This window comes from Carettochelys insculpta, chromosome 4 (assembly GCF_033958435.1).
Source record: "Carettochelys insculpta isolate YL-2023 chromosome 4, ASM3395843v1, whole genome shotgun sequence".
In the NCBI taxonomy this organism is placed as follows: domain Eukaryota; kingdom Metazoa; phylum Chordata; order Testudines; family Carettochelyidae; genus Carettochelys; species Carettochelys insculpta.
Genome location: NC_134140.1, coordinates 53584065 through 53602517, shown reverse-complemented (window position 1 = coordinate 53602517; position 18453 = coordinate 53584065). Strand labels below are relative to the sequence as shown.

Below are 18453 nucleotides of genomic sequence, written 5' to 3'. Positions count from 1 at the left end.
TAAACACCACTCATAGAATAACAAATGCAATATTTGATGACCCAAACCTTTATAGGAAAGCCTTCTATTTGCAAAATTTGCAGTTCCACCAAAGTACAGGGAAAAAAAAAAAGCATTGCAACTTTCAAGATCAGTTATGCCCAACAAGAAAAGTGATAGAAACATGGTGAAAATGGAATGTTTCATGCGGTTTTCTGAAGACAAAGCAGCAACATTATGAGCAATGAGTGAATCTAAGATAATGATTACACTTGCAGCTAGCAAAATAATTCCCAGATCAGGCAGGCATATTGAAGCTAGAACACTCAGAACAGCAGCGTCGTGTTGGTAGAGTAGCCAGCAGCACAGGAGAGATGCCATCATTATGTATCAATGACGGCTGACAAGTGCTTAATTTGTGCCAGGGCTGAGCCCAAGCACCTCCTGGCTTGGCTGTTCACATCGCCAGCAACTCTGGGCTTGTGGCATAAGTTAAAAATAAGGAAAAATTGCTTGAACATTGGAATCTTGTTTATTACTAACTAAGCACTGGATCTGGGCAAGTTTGTACTCGGGACGGCAAACCTATAACGCTATTCACACAACTGTTAATACAATACTATATTCAGTGCACTACCACAAGTATTTCTACTCAACCTGGGAATCGCTTGTAGCTCCAAGTGGAGATATAGCCTTAATATACTAATCAATGCAAGAAGAAACAACTGCAGGGTGATGTTCTGTAGGTAAGCAGAGATTCTTATATGAAAAGTGAAATGGCTTTATTATGGCCCAAAATATTCCTTTTCAAATGGAGTAGGTCTGAATAGGAGCATCCTTAACATTAAGTCACAATGAGGTAGTGTTACAGTACTGCCTAGGGCTTCTAGTATACGTTACAGCCTTATTGTCATAGGCACTGTATGATCACATTAAGAGAATTCCAGCACAGAAAATTTTATACTCAAAATCAACAGTGGGTCTACAAAAGGACTACAACTGTATCTCTCATTTTTAATAAAGTACCCCCTTAAAAAAAAGTACCCCCAGACCTCTCTTGCGTACCCCTCATATTACGCATACCACTGGCTGAAAAACATGGCCCTAAGATAATCTGAGATCTTGAAACAAATGCCATTCAGCCTTTCCAGGTGACTGTACCTTTTCCAGGAGCCAGATTTGTTTTGCATACCAGGACATTACACCTCACTTAAAAACTACTTACAAACACATGGAAAAATATCAGAGAAGAGCACTACTGAAAACTTGCTGACTTTTTACCACCTTATCAAACAAATCAATTAGAATAGAAACGTTGTACTTAAATTTCAGTGTAAGGCATGTGAAGCAGTAGAAACGTTTAGATTTTGCTGACTTTACAGTTTTTATTTATGTAGCCTGTTGTAAAACTAGGCAAACAGCTAGATGTATTGATGTACCCTGAATGATGCCTGTGTGCTCTCCAGGGTACCGTACTCCTGGTTGAGAAACATTAGGATACAACATGAAGCTAGATGACTAGAAGCGGGACTGGAAACTCAGTGAAATCAAGCAACTTGTTACCCAGAAAACTTATAGAACTTCTGAAAACAAAAACTCACCTCAACTCCCAGTTCAGTGTTTTAACCACATGAGCATTTTTGGTGCCAGTTGGAAAATGCCAAGACTATTTTTAACCCTAAATATGTCCATTTCAAGCAAAGATTTTTTTTGAAGACGACTGAAGGGGGCAGGGGCTGATAAACTTGGAACAGAATGTCATCACTTTAGGAACATAACATTTCAATTATCTGTCAAATTCCATTAAATATATAATTAAAATAAAAACCAGAATATTTCAATTGACCAGGAGTTACTTTTAAAATTATTTTGTTTCATTTTAGAACAGAAAGAAAACACTCAGATTCACAACATTCATTTTGATACAAAGAAATCCATTTTCCACACAGTTCTAATATATCTATTTACATTAAAGTGAATAAGAGCAAAAGTAGAGTACAGCTATATAAATCAAGCCTTACAACACATAGGGTACATCTACACAATAGCAATCTTTCATTACAAGTTCTTCCAGAAGATCTCTTCTGAAAAAACTTATCGAAAGAGTGTGTCCACACACAAAAAAAGCAGATAAAAACCATCAATCCCTTTTTTTGGTACAGTGTCCACACAGCCCCTGCTCTTTTGAAAGAGCAGGCCAGGCAATTAAAAACAAAAAATCCTGTGCCAGAAGGACTGCTTTTTCTTAAAAAGGACCCCTGAGGTATCTACACACACATTTGGCCTCCAAACTATCACTTTGGAGAAAGGGGCTCTTCGTCATCTGGGAGAGGAAGAGGGCCAAAAAAAAAAAAAAAAAAAGGGTTGCATTCTTTCCATTTTAGATCAAAAGAGTGTATTTTGTTTGTAGATGCTCCATGGATTCTTTTGGAAAAGGCCTGTTCTCTTTTTCCCCAAAAGAACTTGCTTGTGTAGTTGTAGCCCTAGTTTCCCAGAGAAAGGCTTACATGCTGGAATGAAATAGTCTGTTACTGACTAAGTCAAAGATTGTAAAGAACATTGACCTAAAAATCATTTTATTTATTGGCTTTATTTTTCACAGTATTGCATCTTGCAAAGTCATTTGCTAAACTCCCAGAAAAAAAAGTTAGTGTAATGGAAACAGTATTACTAACCTACCTAGCTCTATTGTCAAATAGCATGAAATGTTCGTCAGCTATGATAAAACTCAGAGATTTGGTCATGAGCTCTGTAATAGCTCTAGAGCTGCAAAGAAAAACGGGCTCCAAATAGTAACACACAGTCCTGAAACAGCAATATAAACAACACAAGATAAACAGGCAAGCAGGCAGAGAACACAGCTCATGTACCACTTGTAATCAGATGTAGCTTGGCTGCAAGGGAGACATGTTGAAGGAAATTATTGCATTCCCATAGCAAATCTCCAAATATCACACTCATTTAAATCTAATACGTGAGTTAAGGACCAATCCCCCAGCTTCTAGCACAAGAGATTATGTAATGAATAGACAAGCACATGTACCCAACAGAATAATAAAGTAATAGCCTTCCTTGGGAGGCTGATGCATTACTTCCCTTCAAGCAGGTTTACCCTGCATGAAGCACAATATAGCTCTCAAAAACAAAATGTATGCTCACTGAGTGGTGATGCATGAAGCAAAGGACAACATTGTCAAAAAAGCAAGATATTTTGTCTCTCAAAATTTAGCAATTTATAAACACAAGTAGTATAAAAAGTCTTTAGATTAATAAATGTTAAGAAGGTATATGCATAGCGATGGATGTAGTAAAACGCTTTTATCTCACATTTCATACCATTTCAGGTACTCTTAAATTAGCATGTCATTACTACCATTTCACCACCACCACCACATACAGTGACAAATAAGAAAGTAAGTATCAGCATTTTCATACATTATACACCACTTACTCTTTTTAAAAAAAATCCAGCTAATATATTTAAAATGACTGGGAGTGAAATTTACCCAGGGCGGCATAACTTCCAAAAAAGTGTACAATGACAATGGTGTATGGACTACATTGACTATACAAGTTTGTTGACAAAAACAGTCAAAATTAAGTAAACTGTGCCTGAAATAAATTGCACTGTATCAACTTCCACTAATTCCTGAACTATGAGTTTGTATACAATTTCTCACTAGAGAACTCCTGTTATGAATCATCACAAGTTAAAATATAAGACTGTATTAGCACACTTACTTAGTGTGCACAGGGTAAGATTTGCTTGCTAGGATCAAGTATGTGAACAATGATTTAAAAACATCTTCCACAGTGCTTGATCTTATGCAGTCATTTCCTTATGCGCAAAGTTATATTTGCACCCACTTCCCTCTGACTTTGAGCGGAGCTGATAACTGCGTAAGAAAATACTGGTAGAGAACCAGACATGACTCTTTCATCTTAGGCGATAGGGAAGATTGTTAGCTGTTCAAAGATACTCCCTCTGAAATGCAGCACTCACCTCACCATAATTGCTTTTTCCCCAAAATGGTGTATTTTCTAGGTAAAACCAGCTAATGACCCTCAAGGCAGGGAGAATCACTAACAGTAGATAGTTAGAATTAAGTTCAGATTTGGCAAGTGCATAGGCCATCTCCATTCAAATGCATTTTAGTCAAACTTCAGGTCATTACAGACTAGACAAACTGGATCTAGCAAAGTACGGAGCTATGTGAAGTGCATGCAGTCTTAAATGCTTTTCTATTGAGGTCATAATTTTTAACCATCATCACTGATTCAGGTTTTCAAAACAGCTATTTTATTTATTACTGCATAGCAAAGCAAACAATGTAAATATAATTGCTACTATTCAGATGATTTTTAATCCAAAATCAGCAAATAAGGTTAATAATTTATATTTGGTAGAGATATGGTTTGAAGTAAAGTTACTCTGTAATTGATGGGAATCAAGTCACAAAAAAGTTTCTCTCAACTAAAGTTAATTCTCATAGGTGAGCCAAGAGAGGAAATTTCCATTCTGTTCTCCAATCTTTGACACTTTCCAAAGAAAATTCCCTTTACCTCTTATTACTCACCTGATTTTGTGCATCTGTACAGAGGAGGGAGTGCACCTTTCTACTGCTAACCTCAGCTATGGTTAGTCAGATGTATATGATACAGAATCTCATGCCAGTAGCAACAAGCTCAATGAAGCAAAGGAACAAGAATGTACAGAACTATGCAACCACTGCAAAAACATACCATTCATTAAGCTCAGCAATAAGGGTTATATTGGCTGCCAAGTTATCAGTTGACACACATTTGTAATACTCATTGTCAGAATTTAGAAACTCAAATATTCAACTTTAAACATTTGCATGCCAGCTTAAAAACCATATAATATATGCAGAAAAATGTAAGTTGCTGGATTCAGATATACTAAAATAGCAAAAATATTTTATGATTGCGTAAGAACTTACATTTTGTATTTTAAGCACAACCATAAGCTACCATTTCACAATAAACTCAGGGTATGACTACCTTCTTCTTACCTTGTTATTCTTCTTCCTACCAGTCCAATCATGACTTCTACTTTGCATCCACTTTGCACACAAACCCCTACATCTATTTTCATAGTCTCTGTGCAAATTGTCTTGCTTTCCACTACTTATAACTAACTCACAAAGGCCTTTTACTTATAACCCAGAAGCCCACTTTCAACCAAGAACCTCCAAGTTAAAAGCAAGTACCACTACCCACAGTAAAATACTTCCGTTGTCTACCTCCATCCTCACAGATGCTCCGACAAAGGGAGAGAAGTACCTGAAGTGGTCTCACATGCTCTTCCATTCTTCCTTAACTGCTCAGCCTTATCTCTTCTCTCCCAAAAAAAGGACTTCTGAACTCATTTCTCCCCTTCTGTCCTTTCAACCTCCTCCAGTACACATTTCAGTCTTATTACTATAATTTCTGCTCTACCAGTGTCTACCTTGGTGATCGCTAACATGTGTTCTACCCTCTTAAGACACACCAAAATGACTCAGTCTCCAACAACTATTTCCCAAAGAAATCACAAGATTTCTTTTCTCCACTGCATTAACAAGAGTGCTGTGAGCAAGACCCAAAAAGTCATTCTTCCACTCTAATCTGTGCTGATTAGGCCCCAATTGGAATAGGACGTCCAGGTTTGGGTATTCCATTTCAAGAGAGATGTGGAGAAATTGGAGAGGGTCCAGAGAAGAATAATAAGAATGATTAAAAGGTCCAGCTATGAAGAAAGAAAAAAAGAAAGAAAGAACTGGGTTTGTTTAGTTTAGAAAAGAGAAGAATGAGAAGGGACATTTTAGTGTTTTTTCAAATACTGAAGAGTGTTACAAGGAGCAGGGAGAAAAAATTGTTATTCTTAGCCTGTGAGGCTACAACAAGAAGCAATGGGCATTAACTACAGCAAGGCAGGTTTAGCCCCTCAATTTGCCCCAGCGACCGCATTCTGGCTATCTCCCTCCCCGTTCATTTTTAGTTCCCTCCTACTACTCTGTCTCCTTCTTCTCAAAATAAAGGCCAACCCATGATATACAATGTCTAATATAGCAAGGTAAAGTATGTGTAACCCTCCTGTCTACAGTAGAAATAACCAGTATACCCTGTAACCTGAGCACTGAGGTGGCTGCACAACAGAGATTCAGCTGCCATCCAGCTGATTATCAGAGCGCCCACCACCATCCAGTGTTAGAATGTGTTTCTCTTGATTGTGCACATCCATGCATGCCTTAGTGCATGTAACAAAACTGATTCCACACTTGGATGGAAAAAATAGGGGGAAGACCGATGATAAACCAAATTATTATAGTGTGAAAAGAAGAGAATGTCTTTAGACACATACAATACAGAATCACAGATATTTCTCTTTAGTTCCTAGTGTATGCAAGATTCCCATCAGAACTGCTAGCTGTGTTAATACTTTATATGATTGTATGAAAAGTGTTACAAAATAAGCCATGTAAGAAAGTACAAGATGAGAGAGAAATTGTTTTGTGGAACTGATGCCCAACACTGAAAAGATGTACTTTTGTAACCCCTTGAGCACTGGAGGAGGACAACTTTTCTCAAGCCTTTTTCCATTTGTTTAACAAACAACTCAAATAACTGTTTTGTTGACAAAACTGGATTTTCAAAACAAAGTCATGAGCTTTTGGATAGCAAACAAATAAAACAGCAAAGCACCCTTCGAATTCCATAATTAAAACTATACATTTCAAAGAGTAGAGCAGAAATGTTACTGTACACCATGATTACTTAAGGCAGAATTACCACTTGTTTTAAAAAAAGTTAAATGGAAACTTTAAAACTGAAAAATAAAAACTTCCAGTGTTTGCATTCTAGTAGTGGGAGAGAAAACAAACTAATTTGACCACGCTAACAAATAAATATTAAACAGAATGTTTTAATTGCCCTAGCCAAAAGGCAGACAGCAAACACATAGGATAAATAAAAGTAAAATAATGTGTATTTAATCTGAATAATCTCAACTGTCAATTTGACTTTGGTTGAGTGTTTTTTTTAAAAAAGTTTTCCTACCTATCCCCATCCCCAGTCTTTAATATGTTTACAGCTATTTCTTTGATCTTTAGAACTGTGACTCATCATACACACAAGAACATCACCTTGATCATTTCGGAACTGATGGGTTGGAATTAATTCCAGCTGACCAACAAGCATGTAACATTCAATCCCACTGTTCAGCCAACTAAGTCAAGTCAATTTCTCATGCGGTCTCATGCACTAGCCCGAATAGTACGAAACCACCAGCTGTCTCCCATCCCTGCATCCCCCGTTTTCAAGGAAGTTTTAATTGGGGAAAGGGCATTAGAACCAGGCCCACTGAGTTCAAATCACTTAGCCAAAAGCTACAGATAGGGCCCAATTCACCTAAACGGGACTCCTTTTGAGGCAAACGCAGGGTGATGTGGTGTAAGGTAAAACCTGGCAACGACTGTAGGAAATGCCCCAACGTGCTATTGTAATTAGTCCGGAGACGTGTCAGTCATTGATTTACACGTGAATAACTCATTTGGGGGAAGAGTCCTGTTTGGCCACTGGGTTAACACGTGGCGCCACAAGCTGGGCGAGGGCTGCGGCTGTCCCTACAGCTGGGGAGAGGCGCCACCCGGGCGATGGAGAGCGGGCCCTGCGGTGCGGAGGGAAGACCCAGGAGATGGTGGGGGTGACAGCGCGCAGGGACCCCAGCAGTGGGATGTGGGGGGCGCGGCTGAGGGGCCCCCGAGGGGAGGGCGGGCGCAACCACCCTGCAAGCCAAGCCGCGAGGGCGGCTGAGTCAGCGGGAACGAGGCCCTCCCTGCCTCCCGTTCCCGGGCCGGGCCCGCCGCAGCGCACGGAGCTACCTCCTTCTTCTTCTGGCCGCCCCCGAGGTGCGGGCAGAGCAGCAGCAGCGCCAGGAGCAGGCAGCGCCCGGCTGGCAGGTGCAGCAGCCACCGCGAGGAGCCGGTCCCCTGCGCCATGTTCCCTCCCCCCCACACTACACACACACCCCTCAGCCTCTGGGTGGGGTCACCTGCCGCACCGTTATCCACCTCTTCCCCGCTGATTGGCCGCCGCCCTCGGCCAATCGCAAGCGGCCGGCGGCAGAGAGGCGACTGGGAAATGTAGTTCTGGCTCCCCGAGCCCTTTCCTGCTTGGGGAGCCCGCCTCGGGCGCTCAGGGGGGTGGCACGTGTGACTCTTCCAGGCCATTGAATTCGGGCCGGATCCTGCCACATGCTGGCCCCTCTCCAGTCCCATTCAGCGCGCAAACACACAGCTCCAGCCAGAAGCAGCAGAGGATGAAGCTTAATGCAGGTGTGCTGGGAACAGTTGTATAGTGAGGGCGCTGAGCGTCCTGGAACCAAATTGTAAAATCTGTATGTGATGGGAACCACCTCAAGACAGGGGCTGTGGCAGCATCCCCCCAGCTCTCTGGTTCCATCATTTATGGCTTGATACGTGGCTACTGTCACACCTACCAAAGGACAACTCAGGCCACCCTAATGAAGCGCAGAGAGTAAAGAGTAGCCTGGTTACTATAAGAACAGCCATATGGGGCAGGGGGAGAGGGAAGGAGTGTCAAACAAAGGTCCATTTAGCCCATTATTCTGTCTTCAGAGAGTTGCCGGTGCCAGCTGCTATAGAGGGAATGAAGAGCACAGGTAATCATCAAGTGATCTTCCCCAATGGTGCATTCCCACTTTCTGGCAAACAGAGGCTAGGAACACCATTCTCGATTAACGGACTTACCCTCTATGAAATTAGCTAGCACTGTTTGAACTGTATTATAAGCTTGGCCTTCATAACATCCTCTGTCAGGGAGTTCCACAGGTGGTGTGAAAAAATACTTCATTTTCAACTTTTTGCCTGATAATTTCAGAAAGCCTAAATAGCACTTCCTTATCTACTTTCTCACCCCATTCCTGATTTTATGACCCTTTCATATCCTACCTGAGTTGTCTCTTTTCTAAGCCACATTCTTATTAAGCTCTCCACATTCCATACCCCAACCATATTTGTTGTTCTTTTCCGAATTTATACAATGCAAAAATATCTTTTTTGAGATGAGGCAACCACATCTGCATGCAGTATTCAATATGTGGGTGCATCATGGGTTTATAAGCAGGCAATAAGATGTTCTGTATTCCTTTCTTAATGGTTCCCAATCTTCTGTTTGCTTTTTTGAGTGTCACTGTATAGAGTGGTTATTTTCAGAGAATGATCCACAATTACAGTTTTTCTGATTTGTTAGCCTTGATTACTATTTTTGGTTCTCTGTGCCTTAAATATTGAGTCTGTTCTGATATGGCTATGGTCCGAAGAAGTGGGTCCATCCCATGAACGCTCACCATCTAATACATTATTTTGTTAGTCTTTAAATTGCTACTGGACTGCTTTTTTATTTTACAGGTTGTTTTCAGCAGGTCTGTGTGCGCAAATGGATGTTTTTTAAATGGGAAATGATAGTTAAAAGAATGATGACCAAGATGTTGACCTGATTTATGGACTAACTGTCCAAATGTCCAAATGTCTTTTCGTGGCCAACTGGCCTGAAAAAATCAACTTTTTTTTTCTTTTGATAATGTTATAATAAAAGTGACAGTGTATGACTCTGGATATCTGGCATTTTTAAAATGTAGGGAAATGGCACTATAATCTATTAGCTAACCACATATTATATAGTCAAACATTGTGGTTCAAAACTGACTTTAATAATGTAGGAAATATTAAAGTGCACATTTGGTAAGAATACACAGTTGCTTTCACATATCAAATTACAACTCTAAAAAAGGAAACCAAAAGTCTGTTTGAATTTGAAAGTGACCTTCCCTGTGCTCAGAGTAAAATAATGTTTTAACCTATTATTTTGGTTGCATGCATAGAAATCAAATCTGCAATGGAATGCATTTTGAAGTATGTTTATTATAGCTATTCTTCAGGAGACCTAGTGGTATTACCATTGACCATGCACCTCCTGATGACTGCTCACGCTGAGAAACACTGCACAACACTTTTTTTTTTTTTTTTTTTTTTTTTATAAACTACCTGTCGTGAGGTCTCCTGGCCCGCACTGCTGCTGAGGGCTCTTGCATTGCCCTTAGGGCTCCACAGCCTAGTCAGGTCTCTGGGACCAATCAAAGTTCCCTGGCCCAACAACCTAGTCAGTATGACTTTCCCCTGTGGTCAGGGCAGTGCAGCTTAACAGCCAAAGTCCTTGCAAATTGCCCCTGCAGTTAGGGCAGTACCACCTAATGGCCAAAGTCAGTACAGTTGGTTCCTGCGGTCAGGGCAGTGTGGTCTACCAGCCAAACTTAGTGTGAATCCGCCCTGTGGTCAGGGCAGTGTGGCCTAATAGCCAAAGTTGGTACAAATCACCCCTGCTGTTGGGGCTGTGTGGCCTAATAGCCAAAGTCTGACCTCAGCAGCCTAGTCACCATCTGTAGGCCCCAGTGGGCCAGCCATGGTTTGCAGGCTACCCTGGTCTAGCCAATATGTGTCGGCCCGGCAGCCTAATCACTCTACACAGGCCTCAGCGGCCAAGTCACTATGCATCAGCCTGCAGCCAAGTCAATCTATGCAGGCCTAGTGGCCTCATCCCAGTGTGCAGGCCTCAGCAGACGAGTCACGTGAAGTTGGCCCAGCAGCCTAATCATTCGGCACATGCACAGCAGCCCAGTGCCAGTTTTCAGGCCTCAGTGGCCCAGTCACAGTTTCCCCTTCTGTGGGGTCCCAGGGATCGGGGTAGGGGAGCTTACGCCCTCCATCTCCACCGAGTTCCACCCCAGAGCCCTGTCGGTGGTGGGTGTGTCTTCTCAGCCACCAACTCAGCGGGGATCCTTGCTGCAACACACTGAGCTCACAGCACAGGCCCTCCCAGTTCCCTGCCCTGGTCTACTTCCTACCCTGCTTTGGATGTGACAGACCATCCTGGCTCTGTCTGCGTCTCCCCGGGCTGCTGCTGCTGCTGCGAGTGCTGCTCTGCAGGTCGTTGTTGCTACTGCCACTGCTCAGGCGGTCACAGCTCCACTTCCAGCAAGTGTTGCTCCCACGCTGTGGCAAGAGCTCCTGCTCCCGGGTGGCCAGCCCCAACTGACTGCCCGTCCTGGCCTTTATACCTGGGCAGCAGCTGGAGCATGCCCAGCAGGGCCTCAGGGGTAGGGCCTTTTCCACCACCCACCCCCTGATCAGTGCAGGGTTGGCATATCCCGTCACAGTACCCCTTTTAAAATATATATATGTAAGTGCCCCCAGTACCCACAATTTTCAGACACACAATCTTTTACTACCATTGCAACACATTTGTTTAAACAACTTAATTGTAAGTGTTTGGTTCTCAGAATAAATTGCCTACAGGCAATAAACTTGCCATCATACTTATGAGTGTGCAAAGAAGAGAAATAAAAAATAGATGAACGTAAAATAAGTCCAATTTTTATTCATAAAAAAAGTTGAGAAACATGGAGTTAATGTACCCTCTGGAAGAGCTCTGTGTGCCCCTAGGGGTATATGTATGCCTGGTTGAGAACCACTGGTGTAGAGGAGTGATATTTTCTCTTCCCACGTGTGAATTTTAGCTTGTCTTGTCTTCAGAGGCTGCGTTAAAGTTCTTAAGGTTATGGCAGAGTTCAGGGAGAAAGGGCTGTTTTAAGGTGTTGAAAGCCAAGTAGCTTCATCTCCCCACAAAAAAACAAACAAACACCCTTTTAAATGTATAGCCTAGAAAAATGAAAAATAGAAGAAAGCCAACTCTTGTTCACTGTTATTCATACGGCAAATGCATGTTCTAGTTACTTGAAATTCTGACTAGGCCTGGTCATAATGACTGGATAATGTTCTAATTATTAATCATGAACTCAGAGTTATTTTGAAATAGTATAGTCCTGGTTTTGAGAGGAGTAAGTACCTATTTTCAAATATGAAGAAGTGGGTCTGTCCCACAAAAGCTCATCACCGAATAAATCATTTTGTTAGTCTTTAAAGTGCTATGTTTCTGTCACTTTGGTTTGTCAGAGTACAGACTAACACAGCTATCTCTCTGTTACTATTTTCAAATAGTCATTTCAAAATAGCAGTGATGTGAATGGGCAGGGGCTGCTACTTCAAAGTATTTGGCCTTCAGGTGGAAACAGAGAACAGTGGTTACAACAAAATTTGCATGTCAACATAAGGTTGGAAGTAATCAAAATATTTCCAAACTACATGTTTTCTTAAAGTTAATAAAATCCAGACTTTAGAGTGCTTACCAAAGAACTACTATATTTGCTACAAATATTTCTAGACTACTTTGTGTAAAACAGAGGTTTCAACGCACACAAGGAATTCTCTAGCTCAGTTTCTATGGCATGGCTAGGTTCCTAGCTGTTCAATATTTGCCTTTGATATTGTAGAAAAAACTGGCTTGACATCCTATAACAAATAGGAAGTGTCCTACTCTTTGAGAAGACACTCCTATTGTTTGCTAGCCTTTTCAACCAAACAGTTCCAAAGACTAATCTACTCCCCCATCACATAAACTTACAATTAAAATTTTATCCCAAACACTATAAGGGCATGTCTGCCCACCTCTGACATTTGGGCTACATGGGAAGAATAGCAGTGTGTGCTAAAATACTGTGTTATAACTCCTGTGTGGAACCTGTGCGTATGAAATAAAATGTTCCTAGTTCACATTAACAATGCCCTATTCAAACAGGATTACATTAATTCAGAAGTAGGAGATTTTTAGTTTGTACCCATGGAATCCACATGGGGAAGTTGTAGTGCAATGCCTTGATGAGCTTTGCCATTCCATCCCTGTAGTCTTAACTACTGGACAATATACACGTGCCCTAAGCAAATATGAGTTATAAATCTGCATTCCAGAATCTGCACAACCAGGCCTTGAAGTTTTATGTACAGTTTTATGGCCTATGAGGAGATTTTCTCCTTGAAGCTGATTTCCATGCGTATTTATTACTGGGAGAAAAGAGATTTCCCAGGAGTTTTAGGCTGGCTGAACATTTCATTTAATAAAACAAGCAACCAACAACATAAGTATGTGAATTATAATATTCTCCAAGGCTCATGCACGTGAAAGTAATTGTGAACATCTCCTAAAAATCAGGTCAAAGGAAAGCATGTAAAAACCTTAAACTATCGTAGTAGATTACTGTATTTTATCAATGTTATTTTTCTATTCATGTTGATGCATTTACCCCACAGACAGTAATTCTGGTTCATTGTAGAAGTATAGTTTCACATCGATTTTCCTGGATTTATGTTTTCTTTTGCATAATTTTAATGTAAGTATCTTCAAAATACTGAGATGTCTAAAACATCTACTTTAGTGCAGCAAAGTATACTTTTGAAATTTACTCACTTTCAAAAGCAATTCTGAGGTCCACTTGACACAGGTTTTAGCACTGCTCTAGAAAGCCCTGAAAGAAGGATCTCCAAACCATACTTTAAAAAAAAAAAAAAAAGCCATGGACAGAACACCAGCTTCATTTGCAAGCTCTAAATGTCTCCCACCAACCACAGTCCAGATTCAATATCCTTGATGGGAAAATCCTGATGCTTCAAACCATTACAGGCCAACATAAAGGAGAAGTTTCATGTAAATGTGTGACTTGTCAGATAGGCATCTGTCATGAAAATCATTGGAGATGTGTAAGAATGCCGCATTTCTCCTGTATATAATATCTGCAGACAGAGCTTTCTTCCGCAGCTCTTCAGAAAGAAAAGACACATAGCTGGCAGGAAGTTTGCACCTTAATAGAGCTAGTTTAAGAAATCTCCTTCCCTTTCCTCATACTCCCTAGTATCCATAGGCTACTAGCGTCTACACTACCAGATAAATTCAATTTTATTAAATTCAATTTTATAATGCTGGGTATTATAAATTCAATTTTGAGTATCCTCACTTCTCATGAAGTCCATGCAAAGTCGAGTTAGTGCTGCTACACTAGATTGGCCAAACACTGATTGTTGCAGCAGTGCATTGTGGGAACCTATCCCACAGTTCCCTCGGCCCTGCATTCTGCGCTGTCCCCCTGGGCCCTGCTGCACCCTCACTACTGTCAGCACTTACCCTGCTACCTGGTTCCCAGGTCTCTGCAGCTTGGGAGAGTTGGGAAACTGAGTAGTACTGCAGCACCTGGCTCAGGGAGCCAAGAGCCAGGTGCAGCAGGGAGCCAGGTGCGGTGCTGGTCAGTTTCCTGGCTCACACAAGTGGCAGGCAGCACATGAGTGAGGTGCAACAGCACCACTCAGCTTCTGTAGGCTAATGAATTTGATTCAAAGACATGGCGCCTCCACACTAGCCTTCATTTGGCTAGTTTAAGTTTGAACAATGCTACCTCCACCCGGTTCTGACAATATTATACTATGGATATTAGTGCTCCCTGAATCGAGCTATTGATATTTACAGTGAAGACCATCACTTGGTACAATCAAGCTAACTGCCTTAAATTCAAATTTATCTCATAAAGTAGATGTAGCCATAGAGCCTACAGAACGATGAATGCATTCCCTTTTGCTGCCTCTGTCTGCTCCCTTGTCCCTGAGTAGCCTACAAATTAAACTCTGTAAGGTTATAGCCACCACTACCCTGATATATCCTGACAGGCTTATAAACTCTTCAGCTACTAAGAACCCCACCATCTCCATCCTTTTACAAGGCTTGTAAAAGGTGCACTTCCCCATGTAACTCTTAGGAGGCCATGTGCACTTAGGAAGTGCTTGGGCCCATATTGTGATCTGTATTAGGCTCTTGGGGGAGCCCTACCGCTTCAGCTTTAACAGGAGTAAGTCAGTGCTCCACCATCACCACTCCAGATTCAGTAGGTCCTGTGAGCCCTTAACTATGCAAATCTTGAATCATCCATAATACTGAGGACCCTGACACAATTAACTTCATATTTAGTAAAGAAATCCTACCTTTGCTCCAAATGTTGTACTCCAGTGTTGTGACCAATACAGCATTTTTGTGAATTTTAGAGGACAGCCAAACCTGAGGTCAGATACAAGGCCCGTAAGTAAGAGAAGATGTAGCTTGGGCTTACAATAGCTAAGATTGCAACTGAATTGCTCTTGAGCAGTTACGTCCTTTCTAGAGGCTGGCACTGAAGTGAGTGGGAGTTTTCTCATCAGTTTTCATGGGGCCATGATTTCACTCATGGGTTGTTTATCTTTTTTGTTTACAAGACTAGACTGGTACATTTTCACTTGAGTAAACTGGATTTCAAAACAGCCAAATAAAATTGATACATCTCTGAACAAAGAACAGAGGTCACACAGAATGGGAGACTATAGCTGCGTCTACACGTGCACGCTACTTCGAAGTAGCGGCACCAACTTCGAAATAGAGCCCGTCACGTCTACACGCATCGGGCGCTATTTCGAAGTTAACTTCGACGTTAGGCGGCGAGACGTCGAAGTTGCTAACCTCATGAGGAGATAGGAATAGCGCCCTACTTCGACGTTCAACGTCGAAGTAGGGACCGTGTAGACGATCCGCGTCCCGCAACGTCGAAATTGCTGGGTCCTCCATGGTGGCCATCAGCTGGGGGGTTGAGAGATGCTCTCTCTCCAGCCCCTGCGGGGCTCTATGGTCACCGTGGGCAGCAGCCCTTAGCCCAGGGCTTCTGGCTGCTTCTGCGGCAGCTGGGGATCTATGCTGCAGGCACAGGGTCTGCAACCAGTTCTCAGCTCTGTGTATCTTGTGTTGTTTAGTGCAACTGTGTCTGGGAGGGGCCCTTTAAGGGAGCGGCTGGCTGTTGAGTCCGCCCTGTGACCCTGTCTGCAGCTGTGCCTGGCATCCCTATTTCAATGTGTGATACTTTGACGTGTAGACGTTCCCTCGCTGCGCCTATTTCGATGTTGGGCTGAGCAACGTCGAAGTTGAACATCGACGTTGCCGGCCCTGGAGGACGTGTACACGTTATTCATCGAAATAGACTATTTCGATGTTGGCTGCACGTGTAGACGTAGCCTATATTCTAGAAAGCAGTGATTCTGGAAGGGATTTAGGGGTCATGCTTGTACACAATTGAACATGCGCACCCAGACTAATCTGCTGGCTAAGAAAACTAACACATATGAAGTAAGAAAGTGTTATTGCTACAGTATATGAAGTTGTTGGGAATACTACTGTAATACTGTGTGAAGTTGTGTTGTCTGTTGAAAAATTGGAAAGATTTCAGAAAAGAGCTACAGTAATAGTTTGAAGTCTTGAAATCCTGCTTTAGAGTGATAGATTCAACAATATTCATCTATTTATCCAAGAGAAGGGAAACATTAACAGCATACAAGTACACATATGGGGAAGAAGATTTCTGATAGAGGATGGGATGTGACGTGCAGATCCCTTGGTATACAGATGAAATATACTGCAATATAAACCCATTATAATAAAAAAAATCTAAACCCATTATAAAAAAAGAAATAATCAAATCCAAAGGAAAACGAGAAACTTCTTAGAAAAGATGTATAAGTGAGCATGAAGTCTAGGCTTAGATGTATCTCTTGTTACTGTTACATACAGCAATTATTTGCTAGGACACTTCTGTGGGTAACTTATGTACCTCTGGTCACAGCTTCTGCCTAAAATCTATTTTCACCTGCTCAAATACTTGGGGTTTTCTTTTGGGCCATTTATCTGTGCAAACTTTACCTGTTCAGAGTTCACAGACTTCGCGACTTAAGCAAACTTGCTGAAACTCATGTCTTACAGGATACAGGCCTGTAGGTTTCTTGCATTGCTGCTGAACATAATTCTGATTTACACCCCAGCTATCTTGTTATATACACCCTTAGCTACTTCTGTTTGACTGTTATGGTGGTATCTGTGCTAGAGTTTTTCCCACTCTACATATGAAAAATACCTCAGATACTATGGTAATGAAAAATACTACAATGTATGGTCCAATACAAATAGCAGTTGAAAAGTACTAAAGTAGACAGAAGCTAGTGTGCAGCCCAGTGAATGAGCAAGAAAAATATCTGTTCATCAGGTGCCTGATCCAAAGTCCATTGAAGTAACTGAAAAGACTCCCATTGACCTGAACGGATCTGTCCTTAGGATCTGGTCCTACAAACAACATCTAAGTACTGATTCTGCAAACAGCCATATATATGCTTAAATTTAGGAGCTCAATGGGGATTATTCACATGTATAAAGTTAAACGTGCACAAATGCAGAAAATGGGTGGATATTGTATAGTCTGATTAGTTTAATTGATTTTGATACACATTATCAAATAACCTGAATATGAACATTAGGCCTGCCAGCATTTGCAGGTTTGTGCCTAAGCAAATGTCTTGTACTTGCTCATTTCTATCTAATGAAGTGCAGGTTTTGGTGACCATCTAGTAAAGGAGAAAAATCTCATTACGCACAAATAAGAGTTCTGGGATTAAAACCAGAGAAGATATTACATTAAAGTAAGTTCATAGGCTTCAAATCAGGTTTTAGCTCCAAATAGTTTTTAAAGTACACTAAAATTAGCAAAATAAAAGGATTAAAATACAATCAGTATTCTCACAATCAAGGGTCCTCCATCATGCTTCAACAATTTAATTAAAGGATGGCAATGAATCTCATGTCAGCAGAAGTGTATATCTCTGTAAGCTGTGCACCAAATCAACAGTCAAAAATACAGCATTGCAGAATACTGTTGCAATGAATTCCTCTTGTGTATGCAAATGCCATCTTCACAGTTATTTTCAAACAAATAAAAACATTTCGCTTCTTGACTGATGTTGTTCTAGATCTGTGGTGTTGCGTTCCTGGTCCAATAAGTATTTTCAAGGGGCCTATGAAAAAAAGATGTTCACATTAAGTCTTTCCTAGATGCCTTAAAATTAAGTGCAAAATTAAATGGTTTCCCTTAGGTTGGGGAAATGAAAAACATAACTTCTGATTTTTCCTCACACCCATGGAATGAGACATTTGATGAGATATTGCGGCATATTGCACTCCCCCAAAGCAAGAAAAGTTTGGAAATGAAGCCTAGTACCCACAACAGTTGAATCACCCTTTATTTTCCCCCAATCCTAAACATTTTTAACACTGCTTATGATGAAGCATAACAGGAATCAGTCCTCTTTTTCCCCCCAATTTCAAAGAACCAGTCTGCTCACCAAAATAACAGAAACAAGAGATCCACACTATTCCCTTGTTGCAAGACCTGGTACTATAGGATATACTGGAAGAAATTATTTTCTGTTATGTGTATGTCTGCAAAAAGCTTTTTGGTCAGATTGTCCTTGAAATGTGCTTATGTCACAGTTCCTGTTATCCCAAACCACAGGCCCAATGGGAGATTTGCTAAAGTAATTGAGGCCTCTGACTTGGAATAGTAAAGGCTGTTATTCTGAGGTAAGCACACTTCATAGCCAATACAACTGAGGAAAACATTTCCAGCGGAGATATAGCTGTACATTATTCATTGAGTGTTTTGCCTGAGGGAGG

The 18453-nt window shown here is 41.3% G+C and overlaps 1 protein-coding gene across 3 annotated transcripts in view; it reads right to left on the bottom strand.

The window, feature by feature from the left end:
- Positions 1 to 18453, bottom strand: part of TUSC3 (tumor suppressor candidate 3) — a 434459-nt gene that overhangs the window by 294711 nt on the left and 121295 nt on the right. Inside the window, exon 1 of one of the 3 annotated variants that reach the window (XM_074991821.1) lies at positions 7863 to 7979. The exons of the other annotated variants lie outside the window; for them this stretch is intronic. Within the exon in view, the coding sequence (XP_074847922.1) occupies positions 7863 to 7979 (117 nt within the window). Of the gene's footprint in view, positions 1 to 7862; positions 7980 to 18453 lie in introns of those variants that run through there. 3 annotated transcript variants of the gene reach the window in all.